The sequence below is a fragment of the Caretta caretta genome, chromosome 21 (assembly GCF_965140235.1).
Source record: "Caretta caretta isolate rCarCar2 chromosome 21, rCarCar1.hap1, whole genome shotgun sequence".
In the NCBI taxonomy this organism is placed as follows: Eukaryota; Metazoa; Chordata; order Testudines; family Cheloniidae; genus Caretta; species Caretta caretta.
Window position 1 is genome coordinate 84,921 of NC_134226.1, and position 18,108 is coordinate 103,028.

At 45.8% G+C, this 18,108-nt stretch overlaps 1 protein-coding gene across 1 annotated transcript in view; it reads right to left on the reverse strand.

The window, feature by feature from the left end:
• The window catches only part of LOC125626332 (uncharacterized), a 32,070-nt gene that overhangs the window by 8,160 nt on the left and 5,802 nt on the right, over positions 1 to 18,108 (reverse strand). The window contains 4 exon segments of the mRNA XM_075122045.1: positions 2 to 1,272; positions 1,634 to 1,747; positions 9,079 to 9,205; positions 9,881 to 9,948. Coding sequence (XP_074978146.1) covers positions 2 to 1,272; positions 1,634 to 1,747; positions 9,079 to 9,205; positions 9,881 to 9,937 — 1,569 coding nt within the window. The 5' untranslated portion in view covers positions 9,938 to 9,948.

The following is an 18,108-nucleotide window of genomic DNA, read 5'->3' on the forward strand; positions in this document are numbered from 1 at the left end:
TCTCATCTGTGTGGCTCCTCTGATGCGTAATAAGCTCTGACCTCCGAGCGAAGGTTTTCCTACACTCACAGCATTCAAAGGGTTTCTCCCCTGTGTGGATTCTCTGATGGCGAATAAGGTCTGAGCTCCGAGCGAAGGTTTTCGCGCAATCACAGCATTCATAGGGTTTCTCCCCTGTGTGGCTCCTCTGATGTGTAATAAGGCCTGAGTTCCAAGCAAAGGTTTTCCCGCACTCACAGCATTCATAGGGTTTCTCTCCTGTGTGGCTCCTCTGATGTTTAATAAGGCCTGAGCTCCGAGTGAAGGTTTTTCCGCACTCACAGCATTCATAGGGTTTCTCCCCTGTGTGGCTCCTCCGATGTGTAATTAGGTCTGAGCTCCAAGCAAAGGTTTTCCCGCACTCACAGCATTCATAGGGTTTCTCCCCTGTGTGGATTCTCTGGTGGCGAATAAGGGTTGAGCGCTCAGTGAAGGTTTTCCCGCACTTGCAGCATTCATAAGGTTTCTCTCCTGTGTGGCTCCTCTGATGTGTAATAAGGCCTGAGCTCCGAGTAAAAGTTTTCCCGCACTCACAGCATTCATAGGGTTTCTCTCCAGTGTGGATCCACTGATGGTGAATAAGGGTTGAGCGCTCAGTGAAGGTTTTCCCGCACTCACAGCACTCATAGGGTTTCTCTCCTGTGTGGCTCCTCTGATGTGTAATAAGGTCTGAGCTCCGAGCAAAGGTTTTCCCGCACTCACAGCATTTATAGGGTTTCTCTCCTGTGTGGCTCCTCTGATGGCGAATAAGGGCTGAGCTCCGAGCGAAGGTTTTCCCGCACTCATAGCATTTATAGGGTTTCTCTCCTGTGTGGCTCCTCTGATGTGTAATAAGGTGTGAGCGCCTCCTGAACTTTTTCCCGCACTCACAGCATCCATAGGATCTTAATCCGGTGTGGATTCTCTGATGGCGAATAAGGTGTGAGTGCCTCCTGAACTTTTTCCCACACTCAAAGCCTGTATTATCTCTCTCTCCCGTCAGGATTCTCTGCTGGGCCGTGGTTTCCTTGAGGCCTTTGAGAGTTCCCAGATAGTTAACAGATATTCCAACTTTCTGCACTGGCTGGTTTCCCTGCTGCTTCTCTGGCCTGTGCTGCCCCTGAGAGCCTTTTCCCTGCTCACAACTCCTGGTCACACTCCCTGTGCATCTTTGCAATAACGCCTCATGCAGTTCCGCTTGCTCATCTTCCTGCTGAGGATTCTGTTCCACGGTCTCTCTCACCATCCCATCACCTGCAAGGACAGAGAAAGAAAAACCTCAGAAACCGGAAGGGAAAAAGAGGAGAACAAACCAAGAGAATAGCTGAAGATGGAAAAAAACTAGGTACCGAATTTACCCAAACTCTTCCCCAAAGGGGCGAGAGGAGGGGATCAATTCTGAATCCAGTTCCCATCCAAACACTCCCTAGGGAGAAGGGAGTTTCGGGAGGGAACTACTGCCAGGAGTTAGGATGGGTAGGGAGCCATGAACAGTATCTGCCCTGAGGATATGACACCTGCTGGGGACCATCCTGAACCCAGAGACCTCACAAGGTCTTTGTTGGGAATCCCAGCTGTTTCCTTCAAGCACTGAGTAGGTTTAATCATCCCTCACCCATGCGGCTGCCTCTCAGGATCTCTCTTTCCTCTGAGCCCCAGAGATCTGGGGCCCATGTCTCTTCCCCTCGTTCCAGCTGGGAGACGACATCGGGTTTGGAAACTGGGAACCCTGCTCAGGGGAAAGACGACCAGTGAGATCAGGTAACAGCAAAAGAAGAAATTACTCAACTTGTGCACCAACGATGCTTCTTTGAGATGTGCCTCCCTATGGTGCTCCACTGTAGGTGCTAGCCGATTAAACACAGCTGTGTAGATCGGTGTCTTTCCATACTACTGTGCCCCTTCCACGAGTCCGATTTGTCTTGCAAATTACACCAAGTTACACCTCATTTAAAAACTACTTGCTTATAAAATCAGACATAAAAATACAAAAGTGTCACAGCACACTGTGAATTGCTGACTTGCTCATTTTTACCATATAATTATAAAATAAATAATCAGAATATAGATATTGTACATACATTTCAGTATATAGATCAGCATAAGCAAGTCATCGTTGGAAATTTTACTTTGTAGTGTCTTGGCTAGTGATTTTTCCGTAGCAACTTTGGAAGACATTTGCGTACCCCAGGGGTACATATACCGCTGGTGTAGACATTTCAGCTCAGGCTTAAGAGACTGAGCTCCAGACCAATCTGCAACATATACGCAATAATATACAGCCCGCCAAGGCCAGTCTGGGTACCCAGGCTGGGAGGGTCTCTCCCAGAGGCAGCACAGACATCCCAATAGGTGCTACTTCCGAGGCTTTGCTTTTCAAAAGGGCGATCCCCACAGCTCCACCACTCTGAGACAGGCCATTCTGGAGGCAGCATCTGTGTGTGTCATGATGACACCTCAGCGAGTCCCACTGATTTCAGATTCCTCATAAACATGGTCTCTCCTGGAGTGCTGCAGCCAGCAGGTATTTTCAGCAACACAAGAGAGGCTTTTCAGAATCAGACTGCATTGCTTAGGCAACGGGAACACGGGATTTACAGATCCCTTGGTCAGTTTGGGAAAGCAAAACTGAACTCTACATTCATTTTGGAAGTTTCATCTGCCTGGCTTTTTCAAAGCCTCCTTGATTTCATCTCTCTCTCTGTTGCCTTGTCTCAGTCTTTTTGCCCCAAAGAGCAGCAAACTGAAGCCCAGTCTGTTTATACCCTAGTTCCTGTGTCCCAAAGTGCAGTGTAGTTGTGTTCCCGTTTTCTGCTTCCCTCGGACCCAGTCATTACACATTAACGTCCAGTCTGCTTCATACTATGCGGACAGTTCTTGATAGTGTTTCCATGTAAATGGAGACAGGCCTATGTTACTTCAACAGGAATTACATCCCCATCCCAGAAAAGGAATTCATTCCTTCACACCCAGTGGCTAACAAAGCAAATTGAGAGGGAAGCTGACCCATGCATATTTTTCATTAAAAAAAACCCCTACTAAATAAAGCCCCCATTCTCCAGAGGGAGACAAGGTCAAAGTGAAGGACTAGGATAATGAATCATAAAATCACAGAAACTCAGGGGTAAAAGGACCTCAAGATGTCAGCTAGTCCATCCCCTCCAGCCCTGAGGCAGGACCAAGTATACATAGACCATCGGTCTAACCTCTTCTTAAAAATCTCCAATGACCAGCGTTCCACAACCTCTCTTGGTAACATATTCCTGTACTTATCTATACTCACAGTAGGACAGTTTTTTCCTAAAATCCAACCTGAACATCCCATGCTGCAGAACCTGCCAGTTACTACTTCTCCCTACCCTAACCAGGAGAGGATAAGGGAAGATCAGATTTCAAGACGACGACCATGGTCAGTGGTGTCAGACAGCTGACAAGTCAAGGAGGAGGAGGGGGATGGAGTGCTGGTTCTGAGCTTCGCCTAGGGACAGGTGATTAGAGACTTCAGCAAAAGCAGCCACAGTGAAGTGCTACAATCTCTGACTCCCTGAATCCTTCCCTTCCTACCCCCACCAGATCCTCCTGTGATGGGTTGAGTCAGAGAGACCACCTTGGGACTGTCCCCTGATGTGCTGGAACTACCTCTGAGCCCATTGCTCCGTCAGTTAGCGATGTGAAAAATCGCATCCCCACCTGACATAAATTGCAGCAAAAACTGTAGTGTCGACACAGTTATAGTGGCAAAGAAGTCCATTAAACAGAAAAACAAGGAAATTAAAGGCCCATAAAGTTCATTAAGCAGAGTTAAGGATGCCTAGCACTATCTTGTGCCCTTCCAGCATGGGGATGGTGGTGAAAAATAAAACCTCTGAAAACCAGGAAATGAAGAATTAAACTACACACCACCAGTGATTTCCCTAGACCCCCCGCCCCTCGTTTCATGCAGTGTTGCCAACTTAGTTGTTGGTTGGAAATCTGAATTGAAATTCAAACATTAATACACACTTTAAAAGCATACACAGTATATGAGAAAATACTTGTCCCTGAGAAAGCATAATGGGTTTGGAAAATATGAACAGAGACTAGCCTCCTCACATGGCTATTATTTATGACAATGTCAGCACATTTGTTTCAGCAATGTTGGCCTACCTTATAATTTAAGGTTATGATTTGTAAGCAAGATCTGAATGAGCTCTCCCCTGACAGCTAGTGATGAGCCAGGGGTGGGTGTAAAGGTTTCAGGACCAGACTGTATTTACATGAACACACCTACTCTGCCTAGGTATCCAGCAGACAGAGCTGTGCTGCCCAACTGATCAATTTTGGCTGGTGTTGGCTTACAAATCCCTGTAGTATTCAATGTGGGGGTCATGAAATTTTGTTCTCCGCATTGTAGGAGTAAAGGGCAGCAGACCTGTGCTGAGCCTGCCTGACTGAGGGGGTCTCCCTCAGTGCTTAATTTGTGCTAGGGCTTGCCAGGACTGAGCCCCAGCACCTCCAGGCTCGGCTGTTCAGAGCCCTGGGACCTCTGGGCTTGTCACATCCGTTATGAAAGTAACAAACTTGCTTGAACCCCGGCACCTCTTTCATTACAAATTAAGCACTGGTCACCCTCAACTGAACTGCACTCCCTAAGCAGGAGGTTTGGATGCCAGATCCCAGTGAAGAGAGAGAGGGTGGGGACAGGTGTTTTGGGTGGTGTGGGCTCTGCTTAAGAGTTATAGGCACTAGTTGACCTGTCCCTCTCTCCTGTTTAGAGAGAGAGCTGATTAGGCTTCATAGAGAGTCTTTTGGTTTGTTAAATGACCACTAGAGCTGAAATCATTGAGAATCAGGTCGAAGTGCTTAGACCTGCTGTAGAAGAGAAAGCCCAGCCTGCACGAGCAGCAAGGTTCCCGCACTAAGAGCTGAAATCACTGAGAGCTGGCGGAACCGTGAGAGACCAACTCACAGAGGTCACAGTGGCAGATGGCAGCAGAAGGTGACAGTGCAGGGCCATTGGAGACAGAGTGGTAGAATGACCAGTGGTAGAACAAACAGTGGCCAGAGCATTGGACTACATTTTAGTGACTTCGTTCCAGAATGCTAGATTTATGACTGGGAAACTTATATAAATATACATTTCCTAGTAGGCCAAGATTTTTAAAATGCATTATTTGCCAAGGTCATTATCTCAAGAGGTCATTATCTGGGGAGTTTCTGAACTAAACTTTTTGATTATAATAATTATTTTTTATATAAGAATGGAGTACTGGGTCAGACCAATCATCCATCTATCCCAGTATTCTGTCTTCCAACAGTGACTATTCCAGGTGCTTCAGAGAGTCATAGAGTGATCCATCCCCTGTTGTCCACTCCCAGCTTCTGGCAAACAGAGGGTAGGGACACTCGGAGCATGGTGTAGCATCCCATCCTGGCTAATAGCCATCGATGGACCTAACCTCCATGAACTTATCTAGTTCTTTTTTGAACCATGTTATAATTTTGGCCTTCACAACGTCCCTGGCAAAAAGTTCCACAGGTGACTGTGCACTGTGTGAAGAAATACTTCCTTGTGTTTGTTTTAAACTTGCTGTCTATTAATTTCATTGGGTGACCCCTGGTTCTTGTGTTAAGTGAAGGGATAAATAACACTTCCCTATTCATTTTCTCCACGCCAGTCAAGATTTTATAAGCCTCTATCATATCCCCTCTTAGTCATCTCTTTTCCAAGCTGAAAAGTCCCAGTCTTTTTAATCTCTCCTCACATGGAATCTGTTCCATACTCCTAATCATTTTTGTTGCCCTTCTCTGAACCTTTTCCGATTCCAATATATCTGTTTTGAGATGGGGTGACCAGATCTGCATGAGGTATTCAAGATATGGGCATACCATGGATTTATATAGTAAAAGTGGAGAAGCCTGGTTTGCCAGACTGATCAGCTAAGCCAATTGTGACAACCTATATGAAAAGGCTGCAAAACACCATGCCTCGGGACTGCATCAACATGCAGAAAGCCTTATAAGCCAGTTACTGTCAAAGCCAATTTTAGAAGAATTTAATGAGGCTTTTAAGAATGCTCGAGACACAACTCAGTTTATTTGAACCAACATAGCTGTTGCACCATATTTTCTATTTAAGTAAGAGATACCACACACTACAAACTTGAGGCCAGTGTTAAGTGCATTGTCACTTGTTTGAAACCAGTGTCCACCTTCAGGATTAACAAGACTGGCAAATGCTCGCTTCTCTTTCTGAAAAAACTCAGCGGACTCTCTAGAAGCATGCAGTGCAACAGTGAAAGACTCAGCAGTTGAAAAAGTGAAGAACTCTCTCACCATTTTCAAAATATGTGCACACATGGCTGATGAAGCACCAATGCAAATAGGCATCAGGTCATTGCATATGTTATCTTGATGTCCGTGGTAGGCCAGTCGATGCATTCTAGATGTTCAGATTATAGAAGACTCATCAGCTGCATCTGTGACATCTTAGAACAGTTAAATGCTTGTAAACTGAACCCCAAACAGATGGATGCTTGTGCATTTGATGGAGCTACAAACGTCTTTGGAAGACATGGTGGAGTACAAGCTTTGCTCAGGGAAAAGTGTATCCCTAATCTCTCCTATACACACTGCAAAGGCCATATCATATGATGAATTAATGAAGATTTAACTTCAACTTCTTTCTCATCACTAGTGGTTCAACCCCATCTTTGTGCTATGTTTCCTGGGATAAAAGAAGTAGGAATTCATCTCTTGCTACTCCCAGTCACAACAGCTACAGTTGAGCGTTCTTTTTCCTCAATGAATCAAAGTTTGTGTTCTGAAAGAAGTCGCTTTCTGCCTGACCATGAGCATATCATGAAGGCCTGGAAGTAACAGACACACAAGATGACACCAAAGAGTGCAAAATTACAACAAGAAACCAAGACAGATGTAGTGCTTTGTAGCAGGACTGAATAGACAACTTGAATTTGTGTGATGATTTTAAAACAGGAGTTAAATCTAATAAAATGGTCATGAAACATTTTTCAGTTTTTACTATGGTGCCATACAGCCCACGTTCGCCCTCACAGTCTCAACCCTCATCAGCCCTTACCCCCCAGAATATTCCAACACCCCCTCTAATTTCAATTTCTGGGGAAAACACTGCACGCCACCCCTGCAACGCAACCTGAACTCTGCCCTTACCCCCAAGCTCTGGAGCTGGCAAACGTCACTGGAAATAGGTCAGTAAGGGTGGGGCAAAGGTTAACCAACTACGCAAGGAAGGGGCCAGTTTTCCATCTCTTGAAGGCTTCAAGTCAGGACACGATGCCTTTCTGGAAGATGTTCTCATCAAACACAAGGTATTCAGCGCTCTACAATGGTAACTGGATGAAACTCCATGGTCCGTGGTACACAGGTGGTCAGACTAGATGACCTAATAGTCTCCCCTGGCCTTAAAATTTATTGATTGACAGAAGTGTTAGGATATAGATGTTCAGGGCTATCTGTAAAGGCCTATACTCTAAGAATTTAGGTCTGTTCTTATCACTTGGCTAGTTATAGAGATATAAAAGAAAGAATCAAAATCACTGTCTGCCGGTGTAAGAGCCTTCTCTTTCTGTGACAGTCTGAGGCCCTGTTCTTAGGCTAAGGCCTTTGGCTAAGCAGCAGAGGCAGCCATAAGCTGGGAAGTAAACGGTCACACCCTCACATTCCAAACTAGTCACATTGAAATAAGGTGCTATTGGGCTGTTAGGAATACAATCCTGTCCTGATCATGCCTATCGCCTCCAGAGAAAGGAAAGTGCCTTGAAGACGTAAAAGAAAACTTAGTTTGATAGCATCTTGTCTGGCAAGATCTCACTTATCAATAGCTGGGATGTGAAATCCTCATTTGTGTCTTTGTTCCATCACTGTAGTCCCCATTTCCCTATTGTTTGTCTGCATAATCTCTGTCTGGTTCTGTGATTGTTCCTGTCTGCTGTATAATTAATTTTGCTGGGTATAAACCAATTAAGCTGGTGGGATATAATTGGTTAAATAATCATGTTACAATATGTTAGGATTGGTTAGTTAAATTTCAGGAAAATGATTGGTTAAGATATAGCTAAGCAGAACTCAAGTTTTACTATATAGTCTGCAGTCAATCAGGAAGTGAGTGGGTGGGGGAAAAGGGGTGGGGAAATTGGAATCATGTTTTGCTAAGGGGGGGGGAATGGGAACAGGGACACAGGTAAGGCTCTATGATGTCAGAGCTGGGAAGGGGGACACTAAGGAAGGAAACTGGAATCATGCTTGCTGGAAGTTCACCCCAATAAACATTGAATTGTTTGCACCTTTGGACTTTGGGTATTGTTGCTCTCTGTTCATGCGAAAAAGACCAGGGAAGTAAGTGGGTGAAGGAATAAGCCCCTAACAAGAAGTAAGGACTAAGAACATGCCACTGTGTGTTTTATGTTCCTCAGATTTGAACAGCAGCATTTCTCCGCAGGCACTCCAGCAGCGTGCACTGTGCCAGCTGTAGCTTTAAATGAACGGTGGAGGGACTAGTTGAAGCAGCCTGGCAGAGCTATGACCTGAAGAGAGGTGCACGTGAAACTGGAAGGAACAGGTAGTCCTCATTTCAGTGCTGAGTGGTGTAGGCAGCGTCAATAAAGGTGCACAAGGGCGTGTTCTTGCCACAAGGATTGTCAACAGGCTGGTGCCGTACATGCTAGGGGGTCTCCAGGGCTCAATGAAGGCAACAACTCAGAAGGAATCCTCATCGGAAGGATAAAGGGTTGGTGACATTATGAAAGTCTGAGATGTGCTGTAGACTCAGTGTCTGAGTGCAGGCCAGGGGTAGGCAGCTTCTGTTCCCTACATCAGACCTAACCCCAAGTTTTGTTTTAGCAAAGAGACAGTGTTAGCGTTTGTGCTGTCCTGCGCCTGTGCTCTGCTCCCAAAATGTTCTGTAGCGGGGAGGGTCGAGTGCGAAGTCTGTGTGTCATTGGCCTGTAGGGGTGTTGCTGAAACAAGGCAAAACTGAGGGTGCAATGTGAACCTTAACTCTTCATTTCCCCTTCTAAGAACCGAGGGGACAAGAATCCTTACCCAGCGAGGTGACATTCTCATAGTTCTTCTGCATGACTTCTCCATAGAGGGCTCTCTGAGTGGGGTCCAGCAGAGCCCACTCTTCCTCGGTGAAATACACAGCCACCTCCTCGAAAGTCACCGGCCCCTGAAAGAGCAAGAGACCCCAACTCTGCACCTGCTGCCTAGTGACAACCCCACCATTCACAGGGGAGGAGGGTCAATCACATGGAATCTCTGGGAGGCAGGCAGGAAACCACCCCCTCCACATCAGAGCAGCCAGGAGGCATCAGGGTGAGGGGAGAAAGAGAGAGAGCCCCAACCCCTTCTACCAGACAGAGATGGCTAGGGTCTTCACCTACCAGTCAGAAGTGGATACAGGAGATAGAGCCCCCAGGAGGGTCCAGGGACAGCCAGTCCCCTGGTAGGAATCCCAACCCCCTCCCCAGTGCCAGCAGTTGGATGGGAAGGGATGGGGTGTCTTCCCCGGGCCTCACTGGGGGTTGCCCTCTGGCTAGTAGGTTCAGACTCCAGTACTGGAGTCTGGTACATTTCCCCAGCCCAGTCCGGGGGGGGTGTTTTCTGCTTGACAAATTAGGGAATTTCCACTCACAAACCCCATGGGTCTGTTGCTCGAATCTAGGCCCCACCGTAAACAAATCCCAGCAGGTTTGTCACACCCTGTCTCCCTCCCTTTCTCCACCCTGTGTATTTCTTGGCCCCTCCCACCTCCCGACCACCCCAGAAGCACCCATCTCCTATGTATTTACTGCCCTTCTCCTGCCAGCAGGAGCCCCACCAGCAACTCCCCGATGACCCCTACCTGAACAGGATCCATGGCAGCCATTTCCTTTCCCTGGTTCCTGGAAGGACGGGACATAACGCTGCAGCCTGTCAGGGCAAGAAGGGGACGTATCAGAACAGGACAGTAACGTCACATCACAATTCCCCCCGGCTCTTTCCCCGCAGACTGATGATCTCGACTCTACCATGCAAATAACAGAAATATTCAAAACACTATTAGTAATGGGGAGGGGACTTTAACTTCCCAGACACCTGTTAGAAAAGGAATTCAAAACAAACTCAAAGTGTCCAATAAGTTCTTGGAATGTGTTGGGGACATCTGTTTGCTTCAGAAGATGGGATGTAGTAACCGGAGGGACGGGCTGTAACGACGCTGGTTCTGGCGGGACCCAACTGAGAGTGCCAATTCAGGACAAATTGCTTCAAGCAGGGCAGTTACAGCCCAAGGCAAACCAAACTAGCCAAACAGAGAAGACTTTGGTTTTACCCCACTGGCTAACCACAAGTCACACAGGCAATTCCCTTAGACACTCCAGTTTCCCAATATCACCACCAGTGCCACTCGTTATGGGGACAAATTGTTATGAAAACCAATATCCCAGTAAAAGAAAAAAGATCCTTCTCTCGATCCCAAAGGACCAAACCCCAGACCCAGGTCAATAAACAAGTTAGATCTTACCCACAAATCACGCTGTTGCCAATCTTTTAGAATCTAAAATCTAAAGGTTTATTCATAAAAGGAAAAAGATAGAGATGAGAGCTAGAATTGGTTAAATGGAATCAATGACATACAGTAACGGCAAAGTTCTTGGTTCAGGCTTGGAGCAACGATAGAATAAACTGCAGGTTCAAATCAAGTCTCTGGAGTACATCCACAGCTCGGATGGGTCTTTCAGTCCTTGGTTCAAAGCTTCAGTGTAGCAAAGTCCCTCCAGAGGTAAGAAGCAGGATTGAAGACAAGATGGAGGAGCTGCAGCAGCTTTTTATATTCTCTTGAAATGTGGTCTTTCTTTCTTTGTTCCAAAGACAAGCTGTCCATCACATGGCACGGAAACACCTCAGAGTTCTGTCCATAGGCATGTCCCTGCACATCTTGCTGAGTCCCAAGGCGTGTCTGCCTTCTCTCAGTAGGTCAGTTGTATAGCTGATGGTCCTTAATGGGCCATCAAGCAGGCTAGGTAGAGCTGACACCAACTTCTCTGTGGTGTCACCCAGAAGCATAGCACAAGTTTGAACTACAGACAGTACAGAGCCAATATTCGTAACTTCAATTACAAAAATGATACACACATATAGACAGCATAATCATAATCAGCAAGCCATAACCTTGTCTTAGAGACCTGATTTGACCCCTTTTATATAAGATTTGGTTCCACTACAGGACTTTGGTTGCAACTATGATCTATACAGTCCCAGATTATGTCATTGACGTCACATGGGCATTTTAGGGTTGATTCTGACTAACAATCGGGAGTTAGTTAGGAAATGGAAGGTGGAAAGCAATATGGGCGAAAGTGTTCACGAAATGCTGATTTCGTGATTCTAAGAGAAGGAAGGCGTTAGAGCAGGAAAATAAGGACAACGGACTTCAAAAAAGCAGACTTCAACAAACTGTGAAAACTGGTATGTGAGTGTGACATTTCCCTCCATATTCTTTATGAAAACATGCTTATGAAATGAATAGGAGATAACTGAGATGTACTCTGTGCAAGATGGGTCTTGTAAGATATCATTGGCAAGACCCATCTTGACTATGATTATCCAATTTGTGTGCACATATCATTTCTGTATCTGAAGTTGGGAATATTGACTATGTATCTGTATTTCAACTATGCTACTTTGGGTAACGCCCACTGCTAACACTTCAGGTACAACAATGGAAACCCAGACAGGGCGGATGGGCCATCAGCAAGAACAATGGACTGTGAAAAGGCTCCATACTGCCACTGACTCCTGGATGCTGTGATACTACAGAGTCAGGTGGTCTTGTCACCGGATTCTCAACATTACCTGGGACTTCTTGTAATTGTCCACTGGAAGGGAAGGGGGGATCAAGTTTGGGAAACAAAGGATTCCCACCTTATGTGAATCCTATTTAAGGGTGGGGAGGTAGGCAAATAAAACGACTCCTCTCCAAGGCCTGTCTACCCAAGAAGAAAGACTGTTAAAGCCACCTGAAGAGAAGACTGGGGGGGACGGAAGGGGGGAGCAGTCCAGACTGAGACAGGGGTCCAGTCTGAAAAGAAATATAACTGGAACTCTGAAACACAGAAACATTGCAACGTGCCTAAAATAACATTTAGAGTAAGAAATTACATTGTGTAACCTGTTTTTAAGTATATTGAGCTTAGCTTGTGGCACCTTAGAGACTAACCAATTTATTTGAGCATGAGCTTTCGTGAGCTACAGCTCACTTCATCAGATGTTCACGAAAGCTCATGCTCAAATAAATTGGTTAGTCTCTAAGGTGCCACAAGTACTCCTTTTCTTTTTGCGAATACAGACTAACACGGCTGTTCCTCTGAAACCTGAGCTTAGCTTGCGTATTTTGCTTTATTTGGTCAGTAATCTGATTTGTTCTCTCTCTTATATTCACTTAAAATTCACCTTTTGTAGTTAATAAACTTATTCTTGTTTATAATTTAACCCAGTTTATGTCATTTCTACCTACAGGGGGCAAGAAATTGTGCATATATCCCTCCACATTGAGAGAGGGGGCAAATTTCATAAAACCTTTGAGTCTGTACAGCTTAAAGGGAGTGGGCACCAGAGTGCTAGGGCAAGCCCCTAAGGCTGAGTATTTCCAGAGTGGATCTCTGTCTTTCTGTGCAGCTGGGCATGGCCCTGCCCATGTGCTTGGCTGGAAGAGGCTTGTGAGCCTAACCCAGCCAGGTAAAGGACACCGAGGCTGGTAGAATAGGCTGCCTCAGTGGCACCCCAGCACATCAGGTGACACCCCAAACGACCCAAACCTGTCACAGTGAAGTCCCATGGGAATAAGATTCTAAGAAGACTAAAGCTCAGGAGAGCTGGCCGTTGCTCCGTTAATGCTGTCTATGAGAAACAGCAAACTATCCCAATGGGAAGGAAAGACAGAAAGAATAGTAAGCTTCTTTTACAACAGGGTTACACTTTTGACTCTCATTTAGCTTGTGATCCACTATGACCCCCAGATCTCTTTCCACAGTTCTCCTCCCTAGGCAGTCATTTCCTATTTTGTGTGTGTGCAACTGATTGTTCCTTCCTAAGTGGAGTACTTTGCATTGGTCCTTATTAAATTTCATCCTATTTACTTCAGACCATTTTGTCCAGATCATTTTGAATTTTAATCCTATCTTCCAAAGCATTTCCAACCCCTCCCAGCTTGGTGTCGTCCACAAACTTTATAAGTGTATTCGCTATGCCGTTATCTAAATCACTGATGAAGATATTGAACAGAACCGGACCCAGAACTGATCTTGGTGGGACCCCACTTGATATGCCCTTCCAGCTTGACTGTGAACCACTGATAACTACTCTCTGGGGAAAGTTTTCCAACCAGCTATGCACCCCCCCAATGGTACTTCAATCTCAGGGTTTTTTTTTCTAGTTTATGAGAAGGTCATGCAAGACAGTATCAAAAGCCTTACTAAACTCAAGATACACCACATCTACCGCTTCCAATCTATCCACAAGCTTGTTACCCTGTCAAAAAAAAAAAAAAAGCTTTTAGGGTGGTTTGACATGATTTGCTCTTGACAAATCCATGCTGTTATTTATCATCGCCTAGATGTTTGCTAACTGATTGCTTATTTGCTTGTTCCATTATCTTTCCGGGGAATTAAAATAAGCTGATTGGTCTGTAATTCCCCGGGTTGTCCTTACTCCCCTTTTTATAGATGGGCACTAGATTTGCCCTTTTCCAGTTCTCTGGAATCTCTCCCATCTTCCATGACTTTTTGAAGATAATCGCTAATGGCTCAGATATCTCCTCAGTCAGCTCCTTCAGCATTCTAGGGTGCATTTCATCAGGCCCTGGTGACTTGAAGACATCTAACCCAAGTAATTTTTAACTTGTTCTTTCCCTATTTTAGCCTCTGTCCCTACCTCATTTTCATTGGCATTCATTAAGTTAGATGTCCAATTGCTACTAAACTTTTGGATGAACACTGAAACAAAAGCTATTTAGCACTTCTGCCATTTCCACATTTTCTGTTACTGTTCCTCCCCGCCACCAAACACACACACACACTCTCATTGAGCACCATGAGCATGTGGGGACAAAATCAGAAAGATTAACTCTCAAAATAAGTTACACCTAGCAAGGGATGTAGTAAGATGGGTCCCTGACACACAAATCCTTGTATCAGAGGCCCGGTTTGAGGCCTAAGGCCTGAACTAAAGGAATGGTCAAGACCTCGCTAACATGAAGCAAAGTTGTGCTGTGAGTTAGAGGCAGGCTCTGCTCACAGAAATTGGCAAGGAGAAGCTGCTAAAAGCACGTAAACACATATAAACACTAATAATATGTACATGTGCCAGGATGGCACCAGAACCCCCTGTACTAGAACATTCCACAGAGATAATAAGGAACAGGCAGACCCATCCTAAAGACAGGGCCAAAAGGACAATATGATGGATAGACTTGTTTGTTCGAACGAACACGCACCGGGGCGAGGCAGCATCCTAATGCGTTGAGGGACTGTACCTCACTGTGTCAGGAGCGATGTGTAACCTGCTTGTACCTGTGCATAAGAATGCATCCCTGAGTGGACATCTTTGTCCGGCCTAGGGGGCAGTGGAGAGTCCTGCCACTGACTAAGCTGGTCACTGTCAGTGGGCACATATTCGTAGTATGTCCTATAGAGTCTGCGGGAAATTACTGTGCTTCATTTGACAATAAACCTGGCTGGGTGCCTTCATGCCTTATCAGAATCTGTGGTCATTGGGGGTTCTCTCAGGGTCTGCTGTGTCAGCTATTTGAGCAGAGCCGGGGCAGCACACAGAGGGAACACAAACCACACACGGCCGACTGTTATCACCATCGAACAAGAGCAGAGCACTACACTGGTAGCGTCTGACAACAAGGGACATAGAAGGCAATAAGTAGGATACTACTTAAATCATGGGGGTGGGGAGAGGGGGAATCATACAATTTTCAAGGGTTGGTCATGGCATAAATAGTGAACTTCATGGATGTGTTACACACCAGCAAAAATGTGCTACTTATGTAGTGAGTAACCCATATGCTACCCAGGTGGGCAGGTGGCGTATGTGTGCATTCAGTGCAAGGAGCTCCTGGCCCTCAGAGACCGCGTACAGGCTTTGGAGGCCAGGGTGGCGGAACTGGAGGAGCTAAGGGAGACAGAGAGGTATGTTAATGAGGCTTTCCGGGACACTGTACATTTGTCCCACCTCTGGTCAGACAGCCTCTGTGCTGCTGAGGAGGATGAAAGGCCCAAGGAAGGAGAGCAGTCAACAGGAGCAGAGGGAAACCTTCCCACAGTTGGGACCCTCCTCCCAGATAGTGTTGGGGTATCCTCTTGCACTGAGGTTGCCTCGCCGTGGGAGGGAACTCCAGTCATCAAGAAAAGGCAGGTGTTAGTAATGGGAGATTCGATCATTAGAAACATAGACAGCTGGGTTTGTGATGACCAGGAGAACCGTATGGTGACTTGCCTGCCTGGTGCAAAGGTTGCGGATCTCTCAAAGCATCTAGATTAGACTTGTGTGTAGTGCTGGAGAGGAGCCGGTGGTCTTGGTACATGTAGGTACCAATGACATACGGAAGGGTAGGCGAGACGTCCTGGAGGCCAAATTTAGGCAGCTAGGAAAGAGACTGAAATCCAGGATCTCTATGGTGGCATTCTCAGAAATGCTTCCAGTTCCATGTGCAGGGCCAGGTAGGCAGGCAGAGCTTCAGAGTCTCAATGCGTGGATGAGACGATAGTGTAGAGAGGAGGGGATTAGATTTATTAGGAACTGGGGAAACTTTTGGGATAGGGGGAGCCTACAAAGGAAGGATGGGCTCCACCTAAACCGAAGTGGAACCAGACTGCTGCTGGCACTAAACTTTAAAAAGGCTGTAGAGCAGTTTTTAAACTAAGAGATCATAGAATCATAGAATATCAGGGTTGGAAGGGACCCCAGAAGGTCATCTAGTCCAACCCCCTGCTCAAAGCAGGACCAATTCCCAGTTAAATCATCCCAGCCAGGGCTTTGTCAAGCCTGACCTTAAAAACCTCTAAGGAAGGAGATTCTACCACCTCCCTAGGTAACGCATTCCAGTGTTTCACCACCCTCTTAGTGAAAAAGTTTTTCCTAATATCCAATCTAAACCTCCCCCACTGCAACTTGAGACCATTACTCCTCGTTCTGTCATCTGCTACCATTGAGAACAGTCTAGAGCCATCCTCTTTGGAACCCCCTTTCAGGTAGTTGAAAGCAGCTATCAAATCCCCCCTCATTCTTCTCTTCTGCAGGCTAAACAATCCCAGCTCCCTCAGCCTCTCCTCATAACTCATGTGTTCCAGTCCCCTAATCATTTTTGTTGCCCTTCGCTGGACTCTCTCCAATTTATCCACATCCTTCTTGAAGTGTGGGGCCCAAAACTGGACACAGTACTCCAGATGAGGCCTCACCAATGTCGAATAGAGGGGAACGATCACGTCCCTCGATCTGCTCGCTATGCCCCTACTTATACATCCCAAAATGCCATTGGCCTTCTTGGCAACAAGGGCACACTGCTGACTCATATCCAGCTTCTCGTCCACTGTCACCCCTAGGTCCTTTTCCGCAGAACTGCTGCCTAGCCATTCGGTCCCTAGTCTGTAGCTGTGCATTGGGTTCTTCCGTCCTAAGTGCAGGACCCTGCACTTATCCTTATTGAACCTCATCAGATTTCTTTTGGCCCAATCCTCCAATTTGTCTAGGTCTTTCTGTATCCTATCCCTCCCCTCCAGCGTATCTACCACTCCTCCCAGTTTAGTATCATCCGCAAATTTGCTGAGAGTGCAATCCACACCATCCTCCAGATCATTTATGGAGATATTGAACAAGGTGGGAAAATGGGGAAAATGGGGATGGGGAAAGCCGATGGCTCCAGAGGTGCATGTGGATTGGACAGAGACCTCTCTTAGAGGAGAGTCGAGTGATAGAGATTCTCTAGTTTTTAGTCAGGAGGAGAGGATGGAAGAGGATAAAGTAGGGGTCAGATCAGACGAGAAGCATTCACATATAAAAGAATCTGACATCAAAAAAGGGCAGACAAATAAACAGTGATAAGTTTTTCAAGTGCTTGTACACAAACGCTAGAAGTCTAAATAATAAGATGGGTGAATTAGAGCATCTCGTGTTAAAGAAGGATATTGATACAATAGGCATCACAGAAACCTGGTGGAGTGAGGACAAATCAATGGGACACAATCATTCCGGGGTACAAAATATATCGGACGGACAAAGCAGGTCGTACTCGGGAGGGAGGGAAAGAGCGGCACTGTATGTTAAAGAAAATGTAGAATCAAATGAAGTAAAAATCTTAAATGAAACCACATGTTCCATAGAATCTCTATGGATACTAATTCCATGCTCTAATAAGAATACAAGAGTAGGTATCTATTATTGACCACCTGACCAGGGCAGTGATAGTGACGATGAAATGCTAAGGGAGATTAGAGAGGCTATGAAAATAAAGAACTCAATAATGGTGGGGATTTCAATTCTCCCCATATTGACTGGGTACATGTCACCTCAGGAAGAAATGCAGAGACAAAATTTCTTGTGACTGCTTCTTGGAGCAGCTGGTACAGGAAACCACAAGGGGAGAGGCAACTCTCGATATAGTCCTGAGTGGAGCACAGGATCTGGTCCAAGAGGTAACTATAACAGGACCGCTTGGAAATAGTGATCATAATATAACAACATTCCGGTGGTGGGAAGAACACCGCAGCAGCCCAATACTGTGGCATTTAATTTCAGAAAGGGGAACTATGCAAAAATGAGGGGGTTAGTTAAACAGAAATTAAAAGGTGCAGTGACTAGAGTGAAATCCCTGCAAGCTATATGGACACTTTTCAAAGACACCATAATAGAGGTCCAACTTAAATGTATACCCCAAAATAAAAAACATAACAAAAAAACTAAAAAAAAAAGAGCCACCGTGGATTAACAACTATGTAAAAGAAGCAGCGAGAGATAAAAAGGCATCTTTTAAAAAGCGGAAGGCAAATCCTAGTGAGGTAAATAGAAGGGAGCATAAACACTGCCAAA